Source organism: Pan paniscus, chromosome 11 (genome assembly GCF_029289425.2).
Source record: "Pan paniscus chromosome 11, NHGRI_mPanPan1-v2.0_pri, whole genome shotgun sequence".
Lineage (NCBI taxonomy): Eukaryota > Metazoa > Chordata > Mammalia > Primates > Hominidae > Pan > Pan paniscus.
This window is the reverse complement of record NC_073260.2, coordinates 118,159,317-118,178,997: the sequence shown is the minus strand read 5'-3', so window position 1 is coordinate 118,178,997 and position 19,681 is coordinate 118,159,317. Positions and strand designations below refer to the sequence as shown.

The following is a 19,681-nucleotide window of genomic DNA, read 5'->3' as shown; positions in this document are numbered from 1 at the left end:
ATTTTAAAGCCATAGATAAATGCCTGCCAATGAGAATAGAAAGAAACACTTCTGGCTGGGCACGGTGGCTCACACCTGTAATCCCAGCACTTTGGGAGGCTGAGACGGGTGGATCATCTGAGGTCAGGAGTTTGAGACCAGCCTGGCCAACATGGCAAAACCCCATCTCTGCTAAAAATACAAAAATTATCCAGGCATGGTGGCACATGCCTGTAGTCCCAGCTACTCAAGAGGCTGAGGCGGGAGAATTGCTTGAACCCAGGAGGTGGAGACTCCAGTGAGCTGAGATCGTGCCACTGCATTCCAGCCTAGGTGACAGAGTGAGACTCCATGTCAAAAACAAAAGAAAGGAAGGGAGGGAGGGAAGGGAAGAAGGGAAGGAAGGGAGGGAGGGAAAGATGAAAGAAGGAAAGAAAGAAAAAGAAAGAAAGAAAGAAAAGAAAAGAGAGAGAGAGAAAGAAAGAGAGAGAGAAGAAAACAAACGAACTTCTTAGAAGTGATACAACAGAAAGTAATTAACTGAAGACTATAATAAACTGGTTCTATGCATAATAGAAAGTAGAATGACCATGGGTCTGGATGTTTTAATGACAACACCATGGTTGAGTTGACTGCTCCAGAACTGAGCCCTCTTCAGAGCCATCATCCTAGTCACTATGGACTGGAACTGATCCAGAAAAGATACAAGAAAATCAGAGGAATTCTATTTCCTCTATGTACTGTTATTATGTCTAGTATTGGCCTAACTAGACTTTCTTCTTCGATGGAGACAGTCAGGAGTCTCTTTTCTATGTCTACTAACTTTCTAAAACTATGGAACCGTCAAGTGCAGTGGCTCACACCTGTAATACCAGCACTTTGGGAGGCCAAGGCAGGAGGATTGCTTGCGCCCAAGAGTTCAAGACCAGCTTGGGCAACATAGCAAGACCTCATCTCTACTAAAAATAAAAAAAAAATTAGCTGGACATGGTGGTGCACACCTGTAGTTGCAGCTTCTCAGGAGGCTGAGGTAGGAGAATCGCTTGAGCCTGAGCAATCAAGGCTGCAGTTAGCTGTGATTGCACCACTGCACTCCAGCCTGGGTGACACAGCAAGACCCTGTCCAAAACAAAAAACAATGAAAAAAACAATGGGACATACAAAAATTGTTTATCAATATTTTCATAGTTGTGGTGAAAGTCATTTTTCTGAAGTTCTTGAATACAAAATCTGACAATGGCACATTCACTGCCTCAATTACATTCACTCTCTTTGTCTTTTGACATTTTGATAATTAAAATTCATTTAGCATATTTGCTGATTTTTGTATAAAGTTATTGATATGTGCCAATTTCAACCACATTCATTTCCTAACCTATGACTTTTCTTCCACTGCTCTATGAATTTCAGAATAATTGAAATCCTCAAGGAATATATGTTAGGTATAATCCCCTCTTTTAAAAAAAGTTGTATCTTGTTTCAGTTTATACCCGCCAATCTCAGTCTCAGAAAGCTAAATGAAAACATATTCTGGCTCTTTGTTTTGGCTTTTAAAAATTGTACACATCAGATATTTTCAATACACACACACACACACTCCAGTAGGTCTCATTATTTTCTATCTTCTCTTTCACAAGCCCCTTTAGACTCTTCATTGAAGAACCTAAACCACATTGTAAGTCAAGCTCACTGTCCTCTACTTTCCCTACCCTTGTCTCACGTCAAGGGGTTCATCTCCATCCAGTCCTGCATTTGTCAATGCTGCAGCAGTCTGTGTTCACATAGCTCCTAATCACCTCTTTGCAATGGAGTTCAGCTTATTTCACTCCTAGGGGGCCTTGTAAATTTTAGAATCACCAGCTTCCCTCTCTGAATCATGTGGTTCCAGTTATATTGGTTTTGGGAGAGAGGTGAAGCAGGTCAGGCTGCTCTGCTGTTTACAGCCTGTCTCTTTAATTCTCTGCCCACTGCACTCGTAACAGGACTAACATGAGGCTGAAGAATGGCTAACAGTTTTCTGAAGAATTGGGAAAAAGCTAGAGTGAATTACAGTGTAAGAAAAGCACAGAACTAGGTGTGGTGGCATGTGCCTATAATTCCAGCTACTGGGGAGGCTGAGGCTAAATTCCTGGCTTGAGCCCAGGAGTTCAAGAGTAGCCTAGGCAACATAGCAAGACCCTGTCTTGGGAAAAAAAAAAAAAAAAGCCCAGCTGAGAAAAAAAAAATTACAGAAAAGCACAGAACTGGTGCTATGGGTCCAAAGGAAAAGAAATTAGCCTTTCATATGGGTCTCCTAGGGTGAGCACCACAGTTCCTAGACATGCTCCCACATTGTTTCAAAGTTCACTCTGCACAGAGAGCTTCTTCTTTACCCTTTTCAGTGAGATTCTACACTTTGCCACTTTAGGAATATCCTATTCCCTAACACAGAAGTGATGTACTTGTCCTAGACCCTGTGCCCTGTGCCCCACCACACCCTAGGGCAATTCACCTGAAGCTAAATATTTCCCTAAATTTTCATTGTGTCTGGAAAGATAGTACACAGAAGCTTCAGCAGAATTGTTCGATTTTGGGAGACTCAAAGTATGCACACTTTCACAAAATATTTGCTAGTTTAGAGTGAAGTTATGCCTCCTTATTCCTGTGTAAATCTAGTAGAAAACACATGTGCATGCATGCACATGCATCACACATGCACGCATAGCACACATGTTCACACACTGAGACATACCCATATATGTGTGCATATACACAGCATACATACATGTATACATACATACATGCCTGCATGTGCATGCATGCACAGTACCATACCTTTCAAAAATCAGAAGAACTAAACAATCTCTCATCAATACCCTTAGCTGCAGAACCTATAGAAGATTATAAATGTAGCTTTTCTTTACCTTTGGCCACATTAACGTTTTTTTTTTGTTGTTGTTGTTGTTGTTTTTGAGGCATAGTCTCGCTCTGTCCCCAGGCTGGAGTGCAGAGGCATGATTTTGGCTCACTGCAACCTCCGTCTCCCAGGTTCAAGCCATTCTCCCACCTCAGCCTCCCGAGTAGCTGGGACTACAGGTGTGTGCCACCACTCCCAGGTAATTTTTGTATTTTTAGTAGAGATGGGTTTCTCTATGTTGGCGAGGCTGGTCTCGAACTCCTGACCTCAGTAATCCACCTGCCTAGGCCTCCTGAAGTGCTGGGATTACAGGCGTGAGCCACCGCCCCCAGACTCCACATCAAATTCTTATGCTGGGTTTTCACCCTAATTAAACTGTGAAAGAGGAGGAAGAAATCTTTTCCTTTTTAATATCTCTATACAGGTCAATCTTGAGGCCAGGGATAGAATTTATACTTTCATTTATACCACCAATAGATAAAAATAAAAAGTCCCATTTTTCTAACAAGAACATCTATATAATTATGTGAATATAGGCATGCATAAACATTTAATATACATACATTAAAGTGAACAAATCACAGGTGTATAGTTCAATAAATGTTTATATATATAAACCACCCTGTGGTCACTACCCAGGTCATAATATAGAATATTATGATCACCTAGAAGGTTCCTTTGCACCTTTCCCAGTTAATACGACCAATTTCTCCACTCCCCAAAGCTTTTACTTCTAACACTATGAATTAAGTTTGCATATTTCTGAACTTTACATGAAGTTAGTCATACAGAATATGCTTTTTTTACTCAGTGTAATGATTTAGAGATCAATTCATGTTGTGGTGTGTATCAGTAGTTCATTCTTTTTTGTTGCTATGTAGTATTCCATTATGTAAATATACTATAATTTGCTCATCCATTCTCTTATTTGTAGACATTTAGGTGGTTTTCAATTTGGGCCAATTACAACTAAATCTATTACAAACATTCTTGTACCTATTTTATTGGACATATGCACTAATTTCTATTGCATACATAGCTACGAGTAGAATTGTTCCTAGAATAGGTATATAGAAACTACCCAGCAGGTTTCCAACTTGGTTTAATCAACTCACACTCCACCAGAAATATATGAAAGTCCCAGATGCTCTATATTCTTGCTAATACTCAATATTATCAGCCTTCTAATCATTAGCACATGCTAGCGGGACATACATTTCCTTGATAGTGATATTTAGGATCTTTTCATAGGTGTGGAGGCCATTTAGATGTCCTCTTTTGTGAAGGGCCTGTGCCTATGTTTTCTCTGCCCCTCTCCCACTGAGCCTATTTTTAATTAGGTTGTTGTTCACCCATATTATTAAAATTGTACTTATTTGTGACACATTTTAAGAAACTAAATACAGTCATCCCTGGGTTTACAGGGTATTGGTTCCAGGACTCCCATGTATACCAAAATCTACACATGCTCAAATCCCACTGTAGGCCCTGTGCATATTTGAAGTCAGTCCTCCATATAAGTGGATTTCGAGTCCCTCCAATACTGTATTTTTTATCTGTGTTATATTGAAAAAGAAATCTGCATATGAGTGAACTAATACTTATCAGCCAAAAAGATACCGATGACCAGTTAATGCTGGTAAACTTTGATCTACCTTAACCTTTGTGACTCAGTGTAATTTTTTCTAAGCCTAACTAAGGGAAAATTATATACTTTCTTGAGTGACTCCTCAGAATATATCATAGTGAAACACATTAAGGATTATTGTTTTGATTGTTTAAAATTAATAGTAATTGCTATGAATAGCAATTCATAAAAATTGCTTTTAAAAAATCACAATACAGTTGATCCTTGAACAACACAGGTTTGAATTGTATTGGTTCACTTATATGCAGATTTCTTTTTCAATAGATTTCTTTTTCAAAATTCAGATTTCTTTTGCAAAATTCAGCCTGAACCAGCAATGTATGAAACATACTCACAACAATAATTTGTGGTAGACTGAGGGATTGAAAGATTATGAAAAATAGAGGACAAGATGTTACCAAAGCTATAAAAGGTTATCAATGAGTAATCTATTAATCTATTATAATTAGGGTTAGGAAGAGATGGTGTTTTAGATTAATTATAAAGATGACCAGGCTGGGCACAGTGGCTCACACCTGTAATCCCAGCACTTTGGAAGGCCGAGGCGGGCAGATCATGAGGTCAGGAGATCGAGACCATCCTGGCTAACACAGTGAAACCTGGTCTCTACTAAAAATACAAAGAATTAGCCAGGCGTGGTGGTGGGCGCCTGTCTGTAGTTCCAGCTACTCAGGAGGCTGAGGCAGGAGATTGGCATGAACCTGGGAGGCGGAGCTTGCAGTGAGCTGAGATCGCGCCACTGCACTCCAACCTGGGCGACAGAGCAAGACACTGTCTCAGAAAAGAAAAAAAATGCAAAATTAACCAAATGTAGTGGTGCGTGCCTGTAATACCAGCTACTCAGGAGGCAGAGGCAGAAGAATCGCTTGAACCCTGGAGGAGGAGGCTGCAGTGAGCCAAGATCACGCCATTGCACTCCAGCCTGGGCAACAGAGCAAGACTCTGTCTCAAAAAAGAAAAAAAAAAAGATGACCATAATTATTCCCCTCCCAATATACACACTCCTTTGCAATGAGACTTTGCAGCTCCTCCTATCAAGAGGAAGAATCAATTTTCCCTCTCCTTGAATCTGGGCTGGCCTTGTGACTTGCTTTAGCCAATAAAATCTGTTGAGGTGATCCTGTGCCAATTCCAGTCTTGGACCTCAAGAGGCCTTGGAGGCTTCCACTGGCTATCCAGTCACTGTGTGAATAAGTCGAGGCTAGACCCACATAGTACACTGACAGATTATCTCGGGTAAGAAATACTCTGCCAGAAGATCCTGAGATGTGCATGGAGACAAGTTTGACGGGTTATAAATTGTATTGCAATTTACAAAGGAAAGCACTTGAGGCTGGGTTTGGTGGCTCACACATGTAATTCCAGCACTTTGGGAGGCCGAGGCAGGTGAATCACTTGAGGTCAGGAGTTTGACACCACCCTGGCCAACACGGCGAAACCCCATCTCCACTAAAAATACAAAAATTACCAGGGAGCAGTGGCACACACCTGTAGTCCCAGCTACTCAGGATGCTGAGGCAGGAGAATCGCTTGAACCTGGGAGGCAGAGGCTGCAGTGATGCAAGATTGTGCCACTGCACTTCAGCCTAGGTGAAATAGCAAGACTCCATCTCACAAAAAACAAAAAAAAAACAAAAAAAACTTGAGGTCAGGAGTTTGAGAAAGCATTTGAGTATCAACAAGAGCAAGGAAAATTCTGCCCACCTTTTTAAAAATGCATTTTTTCGAAGCCCTGAAATCCTTGCCTGCCTGCCAAACAGTTTAGCTTTACTAATATCATCATTTTATTGTATTATAATGGGATTTATTTGGATAATTACTTAGATAATTTGTTGCATTTTGTATATATTACTTTATACCACTTAGTAGAAAATAGAAAAAGTGAAAGTACTGCTTATAATGACAGTGCAATTGGGAGCAAGAAGGACTCATTAAGTTTGCCAAAAGCAATAGTCAGCTGGCACAGTGGCTCATGCTTGTAATCCCAACACTTCGGGAGACTGAGGCGGAAGGATTGCTTGAGCTCAGGAGATGGAGATCAGCCTGGGCAACATGGAGAGAACTCATCTCTAACAAAAATCAAAAAAATTAGCTGGGTGTGATGTGTGCACTTGTAGTCTCAGTTAATTGAGAGGCTGAGGCAGGAGAATCACTTGAATCCAGGAGGTTGAGGCTGCAGTAAGTCCTAATCACACCACTGCACTCCAGCCTGGGCCACATAGCGAAATCATATCTCAAACAAAACAAAACAGCCAACCAAACAAAACCCAAAAGCAATAGTCGTTAGTTTCAACCTAATGTTTATGGGACTAAAGATGATCTACTGTGTACTCAATAATTAAGGGAAATAACAAAATTAAAGAATATGAGAAATATGCTAGATTAACTCAACTCTTGCTCAAAAACCTCATTTAAATGATAGTAAAGGAATTTTTAATGTAATTCAAAAGAACAGAAACAAGATACTAACACATCCTTAGAAGATGAAAAGCCTATGGATTACTTGTTGATCTCTACCCCAGAGAAACTCTGCACACAGTGGAATGTACAAGAATGTTTAGAACATTGTTTGTAAGAGTAAAAAATAGAAACAACCTGAATATACATCAAAAAGAGAATTATTGGCTGGGCATGGTGGCTCATGCCTATAATCCCAGCACTTTGGGAGGCTGGAGCGGGAGGACGGCTTCAGCCCAAAAGTTCCAGACCAGCCTGGGCAACATAGCCAGATTTCATCTCTACCAAAAAAAAAAACCAAAAACAATTAGGCAGGATGGCATGTGCCTGTAGTCCTAGCTACTTCGGAGGCTAAGGTGGGAGTATCACTGGAGCCCAGGAGTTTGAGGTTGCAATGAGCTAGAAACGTGCCACTGCACTCCACCCTGGCCACAGAGCAAGACTTCATCTTTAAAGAGAGAGAGAGAGAGAGAAGAGAGAATGATTACATTATGGTATACTTAAACAATGGAATATGATAGATTAGTAAAAATGAATGCCATGGAACTAGGGTCAGCAAACTGTGGCCCACAGGCCACATCCTATACTCTGATACCTATTTTTGTAAAAAAAGTTTTGTCAGAACAAAGTTTTATTCATTCATTTATATACTGAGTGGAGCTGCTTTTGTAGAACTGTAGAATGAAGTAGTTGCAATACAGATCATCTGCCTTCAAGATCTGACATATTTACCCTCTGACCCTTTAAGAAAAAGTTTGTACTAGAGCTACACGTCAACACGAACAGATCCCAGAAAACCAATACTGATTTTAAAAAAGCAAGTTTTAAAGTTATAAAAAAATCATGTTAAGTTTAAAAAGACACCCAAATTTATTATTGTTTAGAAATACACATATACATATTAAAAGTATAAAGATGCACATGACAATAATAAATCCCCAATTCAAGACAATGTTTATCTCTTTGGAAAAGAGAGAGAAAAGGGAATGTAAGCAGAGAGGGGTTTTAACTATTTGAAACATTTCTAAAGCAAGGTGGTGAATACAAGAGTGTTTACTATATTATCCTCTCTACCTTTTAAAATATGGCTAATATATTTCATAATTTTTTTTCAGAGATGGAGTCTTGCTCTGTTACCCAGGCTGGAATGCAGTGGCACAATCACGGCTTAGTGCAGCCACAAGCTCCTGAGCTCAAACGATCCTCCTGCTTCAATCTCCCAAGTAGCTGGGACTATAGATGTGCACTACCACATCTGAATAATTTTAAAAAAATTTTTGTAGACACATGGTCTCTGTAGGTTGCACATACTGGTCTCAAACTCCTGGGCTCAAGCAATCCTCCCACCTCTATCTCCCAAAGTGCTGGGATTATAGACATGAGCCACCATGCCTGGCCCATATTTCATAATTTTAAAACTCTGTGGTTGTACTAAAAAGGGATTGAAAAATTAGATAGAAGAGTTGTGCAACAGATTCTATTTTCCAAAATTGGCTGCAATAATATCTTCCATCCCATGTGCTCTTCTTACAAAGTGACTTTGACACTCCTCCCACTGAGATGTGGGGTCTCTATTTACTCCCCTTGAAACTGAGTGTGCTTTTGTGAATGTTTTGATCAAAAGAATATGATAGAAATGACACTGTGGCCAGGTGTGGTGGCTCATGCCTGTAATCCCAGCACTTTGGGAGGGCAAGGCAGGCGGATCACTTGAGGTCAGGAGTTCAAGACCCTCCTGGCCAACATGGTGAAGCCCCGTCTCTACTAAAAATACAAAAATTAGCCAGACATGGTGGTGTGCCTGTAATCCCAGCTACTCGGGAGGCTGAGGCAGGAGAATCGCTTGAACCTAGGAGGCAGAGTTGCAGTGAGCTGAGATCACGCCACTGCACTCCAGCCTGGGCATCAGAGTGAGACAAACAACACCAACCAAAAAAAAAAAAAAAAAGAAATGACACTATATGACTTTCAAAGCTAAGCCACACAAAGTCATACGACTTCCACTTTGCTCACTGGAATTCTCACCCGTCTTTGATGTCTTCAACCACCATGTAAGCAGTCTGACTGCCCCTGAGGTAGCAATTCTGTGAGAGTGTCCAAACTAGCCCACAGAGAGAGACCACATGGAGAGATCCTGAGACTTCTTAAGGAAAGGAAGAGAGAGAGGAGACAGGAAAGAGGAGAGACAGAGAGAGAGAGACAGAGAGAGAGATGGGGGTCGGGGGGCGAGAGAGAGAGAGAGAGACAGAGAGAGAGACCTAGCTAGTTCCTAACTAACCGTGTCCTTGTTCTTCCAGTTCTGGCCCCATCTGATGATACTGGCATGAGAGACCTTGAGCCAGATTCAGGCTTTTAAACTGAGCCGTTTCTGAACTCCTGCTCCACAGAAACTGTTAGAGATAGTAAAGTACTTTTATTATAAATCTCTAAATTTTTTTTGCAAAGTAAGTTGCATGTGACAACCTAACTGGAAGTTGAACCTTAAGTTAACCCCATCATTAGGATGTTGAACCCTAAATGATGTCACACACAAAATTACAACAAATTTAAAGATCTAATTGTCTTTCTTTTGTGATTCTGGAATTGGGTAACATCTCATTCTATAAAACAGAATGGGTGTTCTTCCAAGCTGAGCAGAGGGGGTTGGCTTTATAGGCAAAGGGCTGAAGAAAGCAGAAAGCAGACTGACCATTTCAAAGTTACTTTCCTCATAGGGTTAAAACAGAGTGAACTTTTTTTTTTTTTTTTGAGACAGAGTCTGGCTCTGTTGCCCAGGCTGGAGTGCAGTGGCACGATTTCAGCTCACTGCAACCTCCACCTCCTAGTTTCAAGCGATTCTCTTGCCTTAGCCTCCTAAGTAGCTGGGACAACAAGCGTGTGCCACCACACCCAGCTAATTTTTGTATTTTTACTAGAGACAAGAGTTTCACCATGTTGGCCAGGCTGTTCTCGAACGCCTGACCTCAGGTGATCCCGCTTGCCTTGGCCTCCCAAAGTGCTGAGATTACAGATGTGAGCCACCATACCTGGCCTAGAGTGAACTCTCTTATCATGCAGGCTCAGGTAAACTGGGGTCCCTCTGATTGGTGGCTGTGTTGCTATGAATTTCCTGGTTTATTTATTTGAAAACTAGCCCCTTTCAAAGTTCAGTTTTATTATGTGGCACTTAGCACAGGTGACTCCATGCTGGTTTGGTCTGGTCTGCTGGGGGTTAGTAGAGGATCAGTCTAATAATTTTTTTTTTTTAAACAGAGTCTCGCTCTGTTGCTCAGGCTGCAGTGCAGTGGCAGGATCTCAGTTCACTGCAACCTCTGTCTCCTGGGTTCAAGTGATTCTCCTGCCTCAGCTGGGATTACAGGCATGAGTAGCTGGGATTACAGGCAAGCACCATCATGTCTGGCTAATTTTTGTATTTTTAGTGGAGAGGAGGTTTCACCATGTTAGCCAGGCTGGTCTTGAACTCCTGACCTCAAGTGGTCCTCCCACCTTGGCCTCCCAAAGTGCCAGGATTACAGGTGTAAGCCACTGGCGCCCAGCCCTCCTAAATTTTGTTAAACACTGTCATCAGTATAAGAAATGAGCTAATTGATTCAAAGACCCTCAGAAATGTTCGGCAATAGGAATGACAAATTGCAGAAGGCAGAGGAAGGCATAAGATTGAAAATGGGGATACATTGCAAGTCTTTAGTGAGAATCCCAGGTCCCCACTCCTACCTGAGCTATCGGATTGTCCAAAGAACCAGGGTCACTCACTGCAGAAAAGAAGTTTATTCTTTGGACAAAGTTCAAAGTTATTTGGACAAAGTTCAAGGGGAAGCCTCCAGAGAAACAAGAGGGTCAATTGAAAGCTAAAGAACACTGGCCAGGGAGGAAGGAGACCAGAGGTTTAAACTTTAACACTCTTTCATTGGTTACATGTCCTTGTGCAAATCATTTCACCATTTGCTAAAGAGAAGGTTAGACCAGAATGAGCTCTAAAGTAGATTTTCATAGTAAAAATATGTGATTCTATTAAAAAGAAAGAGCACACTTTTTAAAATATGACTAATTTAAGTAATGAGCAACCATATTAAGTGCTTTTTAGCCAATGGAAATTCTAGTGCATTTCTTGTAACATGTAGTCCTTTCTAAAATAGCATTAGAGATTATAATCCAAATCCTCCAGTTAAGAGAATTTAATGGTTTCCCCGCCCCATGGGACCAATGATAAGAGTATGGAACACGATACAGGGAATGGAAAGAATATGCATGCATCTAGGACTAGCGACTGCAAATATGTAACAACCTCTGAACCCAAAGCAACAGGGGAGGGAAAGATAGGTTACCAGAACATGGAAGAGCGAGTCACGTGGAGCAGGTCACCTGAAGAGGACAAGTGACATCATGCGAAGGCAAGAGACAGCCTGACTCGGTCTTGCAGGGAGAAAGCCACGGGAATATCCTGATCTCGTTCTCTTCGTATCCTGCAGGTTTTTGTCTGTGCTCCCTCCCCGTTGGTCAACCTCACTTGGAAGCTTGAGGGTACTGCCTCTATATTCTTCCTACTCTTGGACTCTAGGACTGTAAACAGGTAGAGAGTGGCCCTGGAGGAGAAAAAGGAAGACATCCAACATAAAAGGGCAGATGAAAAGGTATTAATCATAGCTTCAGAGGATAGGTTGTAATTCATTCTTTAAAAATAAGTTACTGGCTTTGAGACAGTAGTTAAGAAACAAGACATTCTGAAGTATAAGATTCTGGAATTTGTTCTACAATCAACCTTTTTCTGTTTTGCCTCTTGACTTGAACAAATATTGGATCATGACTGATGGTACAAACTTTAGTATTTGCTTTTCATCCATGTAAATAATTTCTCTTTATTTTCCCTGTTCATATCCAAATGGTTTCAGCTACACCCTTGGTAGTAAGGTATGATATGCCAAAACTGTCTTGGCTGAGCACTGTGGCTCACTCCTGTAATCCCAACACTTTGAGAGGCTGAACCAAGTGGATCCTTGGGGGCCAGGAGTTCCAGACCAGCCTGGCCAACATGTTGAAACCCTGTCTCTACTAAAAATACAAAAATTTGCCAGGCATGGTAGTGTGTGCTTATAATCCAGCTACGTGGGATACTGAGGCACAAGAATCACTTGAACCTGGGAGGCACAGGTTGCAGTGAGCCGAGATTGCACCACTGCACTCCAGCCTGGGCAACAGAGTGAGATTCCATCTCAAAACCAAACAAACAAACAAAAAAAAACCCAACTGTCTAATATTGCTGTTTTTGTCAGAGAACTATTTTGTTTTTACAACTGGGCAGATGCCTAAGCACACAACAACAGTACTGCAGGCAAAGAGAGAAAACAGTACACAGTACTACATGGAGAAACACAGGAAGGGTGTATTTTGTTACATATACAATCATTACTTGCAGTTATTTGTGTATACCCTAAGTCGCCTACTGCATATGTAAATTTATGTTTCCAGATGTAATTCATTTGGTCTGCAGGACAAATACATCATTTTTGAGTCTTACATCTCTAAACTCTGTGCTTAACAATATAGATTGTTTGGGATCTATACACAAATCCTATACAGTCTCAGTAGATACCTAATTTTGAGACAGTCGTCTTATCCCCTCCCCACCCCTGCAGTTCTCCATTAAAGCCCCATCACATTAAGAAAGATAAATCTCATAAGAGTGTGTACAGGAGGTCTTAAAAAGTCCCTCTTTAAGAACTTTCCTATTTCTCTTCAATACGTCAAACTTCTATTTCCAGTGGTCAGTTAGACATCTCCAGCTAGACAGATGCTATATTTTGGATGCATTTCAAATGCAACACAGCTCATTTGGAACTCATTGGATTTTCCCGACTTGCCTCCTCTACAAGTTCAGAGCATCACCATCTGCTTGAGCCATCAATTTAAGTCTCCTAAGCTAGAAACTTGGGAACTGTTCTCAACATTCCATTTTCCTCATCCTTTATATCCAGAGTCCTACAAGTTTTATAGGCTCAATTTTCTAGAATACTCTGGAATACATCCTCTCCTCTCCTACTTACCGCCACTAATTTCACCAAAACGGACACAATTGCCTCCTCTGTAAACTTTCTGACAATAAGTTCTCCCCTCATGTCCCTCTTCCTTACTTTTTCCCTAAGGCATCTGTCCAGATTCCTTTTGCTATTATTTCAAATGCATATTTAATTACATCCATCTACTCCTTAAAAGTCTTAGTTTTTCCCTGGGGCCCACAAAAATCATCTGCTTTGAATGCTAATTTTCACACACTACCCTTTTCTATTTAGTCAACCATTCTCTGATTTGCAGTCTCTTCTGACCTGTAAAAAATGCACACTTTTTTGTCTTTGTTTAAGCACTCTTTCCTCTTTGGGCATACTCTGTTTATCTAAATCTTCTCCATAACAACAGTACTAAAATAATTTATTGTGTACTACTAAGGGATAGTATGCAAACCACTTTACAATCATTAGGTTATTTCAAGCACTATTTTACATTGAGGAAATTGAGGATGTAATTTGTACAAGATCACATTTTTAAGCAAGCAGTAAAACTGGGATTATAATTCCAGTCTATCTCAATCCATGAACTGAACATTTAAATGCTGCCTCCTACTACAATGTATCACATAACTCGTGTCAAGTTATACAGTTATCTTTAAGCTTCCAGATCATTCTAGTTCCCCTTTTCTTAATCATTCTAGTTCTCCTCTCATCTCTAATCATGGTTTGCGCCAACATCAGTGTTTAGTACTAAGTTATTCTTTAATATTTTATTTTTGTTAAATCTTATCTCAACTAGATTGTAATTTGTTTTGTGAGAGGTAACTAAAAAAAAATCCTAACGTAACTCCACAAAGCCATAGAATAACGTTATAATAGTAAATAGCATAACCTTATAATAAATAGCTTCGCCTTATTGAGGTAGGTAGTAAGTGTGCTTTAGGTAGATTTGGTTGTTGCAAATGTAATTGTGCTTTTTGCCATCGAAAGTAATGGCAAAACCCCAATGACTTTTGCACCAACCTAAATATCATCTCATTTACATATGTAATAAATACTCAATATTTGCTTTAATTAAAGTAGGGGTAGACAAGTGAATTATATTTAGAGGTTCTAGGTGACTGAAATTTTCACAAGGGCAGAAACCCAAAATATGTATGTGCAGTTAACTTTTTCTGTCTCTCCTGTGTTGGGCCATCTTTTTTTTCTCTTTTTTTTTTGAGATGGAGTCTCACTCTATCGCCCAGGCTGTAGTGCAGTGGCGTGATCTCAGCTCACTGCAGCCTCCGCCTCCCGGGTTCAAGCAATTCTCCTGCCTCAGCCTCCCGAGTAGCTGGGACTACAGGCAACTGCCACCATGCTCAGCTAGTTTTTAAATATTTTTAGTAGAGATGGGGTTTCACCATGTTGGCCAGGCTGGTCTGGAACTCCTGACCTCAAGTGATCCGCCTACCTCGGCCTCCCAAAGCGCTGAGATTACAGGCCTGAGCCACTGCGCCCGGCCTTTCTCTTCTTTTTCATGATATACTACTGGATTTGTCTGTACTTGTAATTATTTTAGCTGTTTATTAGTTTATTACAAAAAAATGGTACTGTACCTTTATGGGAATAATTAGCACCTATCTGAATATTTAAGTTACCGATTTTGGCAAATATGAAGTCCAAGTTGTCTTGTTTTGTTTACCTTTATATCCTCTCTCCCTTCTTGAGAAGACATATTTTCATTTAAAATAAACCCACTTGGCCGGGCGCAGTGGCTCACGCCTGTAATCCCAGCACTTTGGAAGGCCGAGGCGGGTGGATCACGAGGTCAGGAGATCGAGACTATTAGCCGGGCGCGGTGGCGGGCGCCTGTAGTCCCAGCTACCCCAGGGAGGCTGAGGCAGGAGAATGGCGTGAACCCGGGAGGCGGAGCTTGCAGTGAGCCGAGATCGCGCCACTGCACTCCAGCCTGGGCGACAGAGAGAGATTCCGTCTCTAAATAAATAAATAAATAAATAAATAAATAAATAATAAATAAAATAAAATAAACCCACTCACCCCCACCCCGACTCCCCAGCTGTAGCAGGGAAGGATTAAGAAGGCGGGGTGGGGGGATGGGGGAAGCCCTGTTAGGTAGTGCTGCGTTGGGCCCACTTCTGAGGGTTTAATCCTAGTAGGGTCTTTGGAGTTCTTTCTTCGGAGGCGCGTAGCTCTGCATTATTTAAAACTGTTTCCCGCAAACCCGCAATCCCTTAGGCCAAAGGCACCCCTAACGCGGAAGGTCTACGAACGGAAATGTCCGGAGTTTAAGAGAGCGGACTTTCGGGCAGCTGCCCCGGCTTCTCCAAGGCCGGAGGGCCGGCTGGGAGCGCTGCAAGCCAGAGAGGGCGATCCCAGCGGGACCCGCGGCCTGAGGATAGGCCTGGAGCTGCCGCCTCCGCCAGGCGACGGGGAAACCCTCGGAAGTGGGTTTCCGCGCGAAAGTAGCATTGCGGCCAGGCGGGAAACGTGTTCGCGAAGCAGGAGGGCCCCCGGGGCCTTTCCCGGGCGACCCGACCCGCCAGGCCGCGTGGCGGGAGCTTTCCTGTTGAGCGCGGTGGAGCGCACACATTTCCTTCAGTTCTTTCTCAGAAGTTTAGGCCGCACCCGCCCGCGCCCCCTTTCCACGATTATACAAGTGCACGCCAGGGTTTCTTATTTTTGGTGTGTTTTTGAGACCAAAGAACCATATCCGCTAAGCCTGAGGAGGCACCCGCCCCCTCAGCTCTGAAACGAGGCCTCAAAACGGCACCCGATGTGGGTAGCCGCGCAATCTTCCGAAACCCAAAGGCTAGAGGGCGTGCCCAGTGGCCAGGTGCAGGCGGTGGGGCAACTAACGGCTTTGGGTAGCCCCGCCCCTCCGACCCGCCCTCTCCGCGCCTGCCCATTTTCGTTCCCTCGGGTCTGTAACCGTCTCCCGGGCCGCTTCCTCTTTAAGGCGGAGCCCGGCGTGGATCTCGCGAGATCCGGCTTGGCGCCGTGACCTCCATGTGGGAGCTCCAGCTCTATAAGTAAACACTCTGCGCGGCGCAGACATGGCCTCTTCCTATCTTTGAGGCGGTGTCTGCGGCAGCGCCTCAGAGTGGTTCCGGTCGTCTCTCCTCAAGTCGGCTAGTCGGGCGCGCGGGCTGAGAGTCGTCGCCGCCTGTCGGGCCCGGCGTCCGGTCGGTCCAGTGGGCGCGCTCGCCCGCCTGCCGCTGAGGGCCCGAGCCGCAGGGAAAGCGGCGCGGGCCGGGCGGGGCGCGGCGCCCAGAGCTCAGGGGGAGACAAAGGGGACCGGTTCCTCTCTAGGCGCCAAGATGTGGATACAGGTTCGCACCATTGATGGCTCCAAGACGTGCACCATTGAGGACGTGTCTCGCAAAGCCACGATTGAGGAGCTGCGCGAGCGGGTGTGGGCGCTGTTCGACGTGCGGCCCGAATGCCAGCGCCTCTTCTACCGGGGCAAGCAGGTGAGGCGCGCCCGCCGCGCCCCTAGCGAGGCTGGGGGCCGGAACAGCTGGGCTCCTCTGGACGCACCGGTCCGAGGGCTCTGTGCGCCGCGCGCGCAGGGCTCACCTGGCTCCGCTGCGGGTGGGCAGCCCCCGCGAGGCGCGGGGTGCGGGGCCCAGTCCCGCCGAATGGTGGGGAGTGGGTCCCTGCCAGCCCCAACTGGAGGTGCGCCGCGCGGGGTCAGAAGTGAGGGCGTCCGGAGCGCAAATATCTCGCCGTTTGTATTTGGTAGGACAGCGGCCGTAGGCACTGGGTGCCCAGGTCCCTCGCTTCCCGCGCTCGGCGGGGCCTGGGGCCCCCAGAGGGCGGGGAGGGCAGAGGGCTCTGGCGGCCATGCCACCGCGCGGGAGACCCGGAGAGCTGGCTCACCCGGCTGAGCGTCCGCCTGGCTTCCGCGGCTCTTCCGCGTCTTCGGCTCTCAAACAGGGGAAACTCGGGCATTGAGCTCTCAAGAATAAGAACCCTAGCTCTGCTTCCTGACTGGGGTAGGATTCGCGCAAACTGAAGATTCGAAGGGTTTCCAGAACTTCTGGTCCCTCTCCCTCGCCGCCTTTCCTAGGTTTGGAATGTCTCGAGGGAGGTTAGAGACCTGGGCATGAAGAAACTGTCGGTTTAACCGGGGGCCGGGTTTACGAATGCCCTATATAAGCCAAGGGTTTTATTCCCGAAGTGAAAAGGAGTATAAGACTGTTTTGCTTTTCTTACTTCTCGCCTTCTAATACTCATCTCGTTCACGCTTTAAGCATAGCACTGCAGCATTGCCAGCGGTGCATACTTGAAGGCTGTCTGTGGGCAACTCTGGTATTTTTATGGTCTGGCCAGTCTAAGTTTTTTTCCTATTCCACAAGTCTCTTATAATCTATATCCCTAGCCACTCAGACCCATCGTATTTTTCTTTGTCTTCATGTTGTTGTTAATACACTAAAAAGTTGGCATCCTGAGTTGATAGACCACAGTTTGGCTCCAATCCTGTGGTTTAAAGTAAGTGTAGCTCTTTGATTTGGTAGAAGTAGCCTACAGTTGCAAACTACTTAAAAGGAATATTTTCCTCCCCTTCACAGGCTTAGTTTTCGAAGACTGTCCAGAAATTTCATAGTAACAAATTACACTTTGGGAAGGAGAGAGCTTTTTTTTTCCCCTTTCTTTCTCTCTTTAAAATAATGTTATAGCACCTTTGATTTGTGTTTGCAGCCAGTTTTGTATTGACTCCTTAGTGTTTGACTTGTAAAAACAGGTATTTAGTTGTAAGCTTTGCTTTTGAAATAATTGTACACTTGTTAAATACTACATAGATTTGCTTTGCTGTGCCTCAAGTGGCTGATACCGTTTCCTTTTGATCATAAGTGAAAAAGCATGTAATCGTTTGATGCATTTTATTTTCTAGCTGGGGACAAATAGTACGTGAATTCCTAGGACACTGGTGATTTCAGCACCAGAGATAGAAATGAAGGATGTTCCTGGGCAACACTCTTAAAATCTTTATTATCAAATATGCTAAAATAATTATCACATATGGGATTGGGTTAAATTCAAGGCAACAAAGTAGACTTTCAGTAAACCAGGAAGCTCATTCCAGATTCCAGGGAAAACTGAGGATAACCGTTGCACTTCCTCTTCCAGGGTCCTAGTGGGTAATTCACTACTTGGGTTTCTTCAGCCCAGTAATAAACCAGTAGGGAAGAGGAATAGACCTTTGGTGCCAGCCATTAACTTGGAAACAGAAAAGGAAGGTCATTGGTACCAGCTGTGTGTTCACTTTCTTATGCGCTGACGAGTAGCTATGGCAAGCAGTGTTATCTTTCGTGGTCTTTGGAGCTCCACAGATGAGGTAGCCAGCCTGTAGCAGGTAGCTACTGGAATGGCATCACAGAAAGTCCCCGTCCTGTAAAATACCATGTCCTCACTGGAAAAAGGTACCCCTACTTCAAAATACTTTACTGCCACGTAGTGAAAAATGTCATAAATTGTAGACAATACGTTTATTTTTATTTAAGTGGTACCCACCCCCCATACTCCATTCGTATGTTAGGCTCCAGCTTTTAATCTTTGGTATGTATCAGAATCGCTTGTGGATATTTATTATAGATGTTCAGCTCACCCCAGAACTGCAAGTAGTTGAATTTAACAAGACCCCACGGGAGATTCTGATAACACTACAGTTTAGAAAATGAATGTTGAAAGATAGTCTCCCACTGGTCTCTTACTATTCAAAGTATGGTCCCTGGATTCTCAGGACCAGCAGCATTAGCTTTACCTGAAATCCTCACGCCAGACCTACTGAAGCTGACCTACTGAAGCAGAATCTGTATTTTAACAAGATCTCCAGGTGATCTGTATGTAGGTGAAGTTGGAGCAGGCAGTGTTAATTGACTCCACTTTTTTTGTTGTTGTTTTTTTTTTTTTTTTTAAGCCGGAGTCTTGCCCTGTCGCCAGGCTGGAGTGGCGCGATCTCGGCTTACTACAACCTCTGCCTCCCGGGTTCAAGCGATTCCCCTGCCGCAGTCTCCCAAGTAGCTGGGACTACAGGCGTGCGCCACCACTCCCGGCAAATTTTTTGTATTTTAGTAGAGACGGGGTTTCACCATTTTGGACACGATGGTCTCTATCTAGGACAGGACCTCAGGTGATCCGCCCACCTCGGCTTCCCAAAGTGCTGGGATTACAGGCGTAAGCTGCCGTGCCCAGCCTTGACTCCATATTTGAGGGTCAAAATGGAGACCTGCAATTCAGGGCTATAAGTTTTGGTTAGAGTAGGATAACATGCTGTGAACATTCTTATCTGGGAAGTTGAGTTTGAGGCACGCGGGGGATTGGGTCTTTTTAAGGAAGAGATTATGTTGGTGGCTCTCTAAATCTTTTGAGAATCCAGAGCTTTTCCTATTTTAAAGGATTCTCTCTCGTCATTCTTTCACTCCTTACCACTATAGAGGTGGTCTTAAAATAGATAACAATGTGGGGCATGAACTATAGTTGAAGAAAAAAGTTGCCTCTCCCACTTGGTTTTCACACAGAATATAAAAGTACTTGCCTATTTAAAGGAATATCTATGTATATATTATATATGATGTATATAACATATATAATATGTGATGGATACGTGAAAGTTGTTTTGCCCTTCACTGGCATCCCTAGTCAGTAGTTGCTTGGGAATGACTTCCCACTGCCCTCTCAGCCACTTCCACTTGG

General features: G+C 43.5%; 1 protein-coding gene and 1 long non-coding RNA gene across 3 annotated transcripts in view; one reads left to right on the top strand and one right to left on the bottom strand.

The window, feature by feature from the left end:
• LOC134728586 (uncharacterized) overlaps nt 1-15,809 on the bottom strand; it is a 194,391-nt gene extending 178,582 nt beyond the window's left edge. Inside the window, exons 1-2 of the long non-coding RNA XR_010109169.1 lie at nt 14,667-15,809; nt 11,306-11,563 (exon numbers count right to left, since the gene is read on the bottom strand). This is a non-coding gene — a long non-coding RNA (uncharacterized LOC134728586). The remainder of the gene's footprint in view (nt 1-11,305; nt 11,564-14,666) is intronic.
• Nucleotides 15,810-15,948: 139 nt separating this feature from the next.
• UHRF2 (ubiquitin like with PHD and ring finger domains 2) overlaps nt 15,949-19,681 on the top strand; it is a 93,428-nt gene continuing 89,695 nt past the window's right edge. For both annotated transcript variants that reach the window (XM_055092175.2, XM_003823388.5), the window contains exon 1: nt 15,949-16,455. In XM_055092175.2, the coding sequence (XP_054948150.1) occupies nt 16,303-16,455 (153 nt within the window). In that variant the 5' untranslated portion in view covers nt 15,949-16,302. The remainder of the gene's footprint in view (nt 16,456-19,681) is intronic.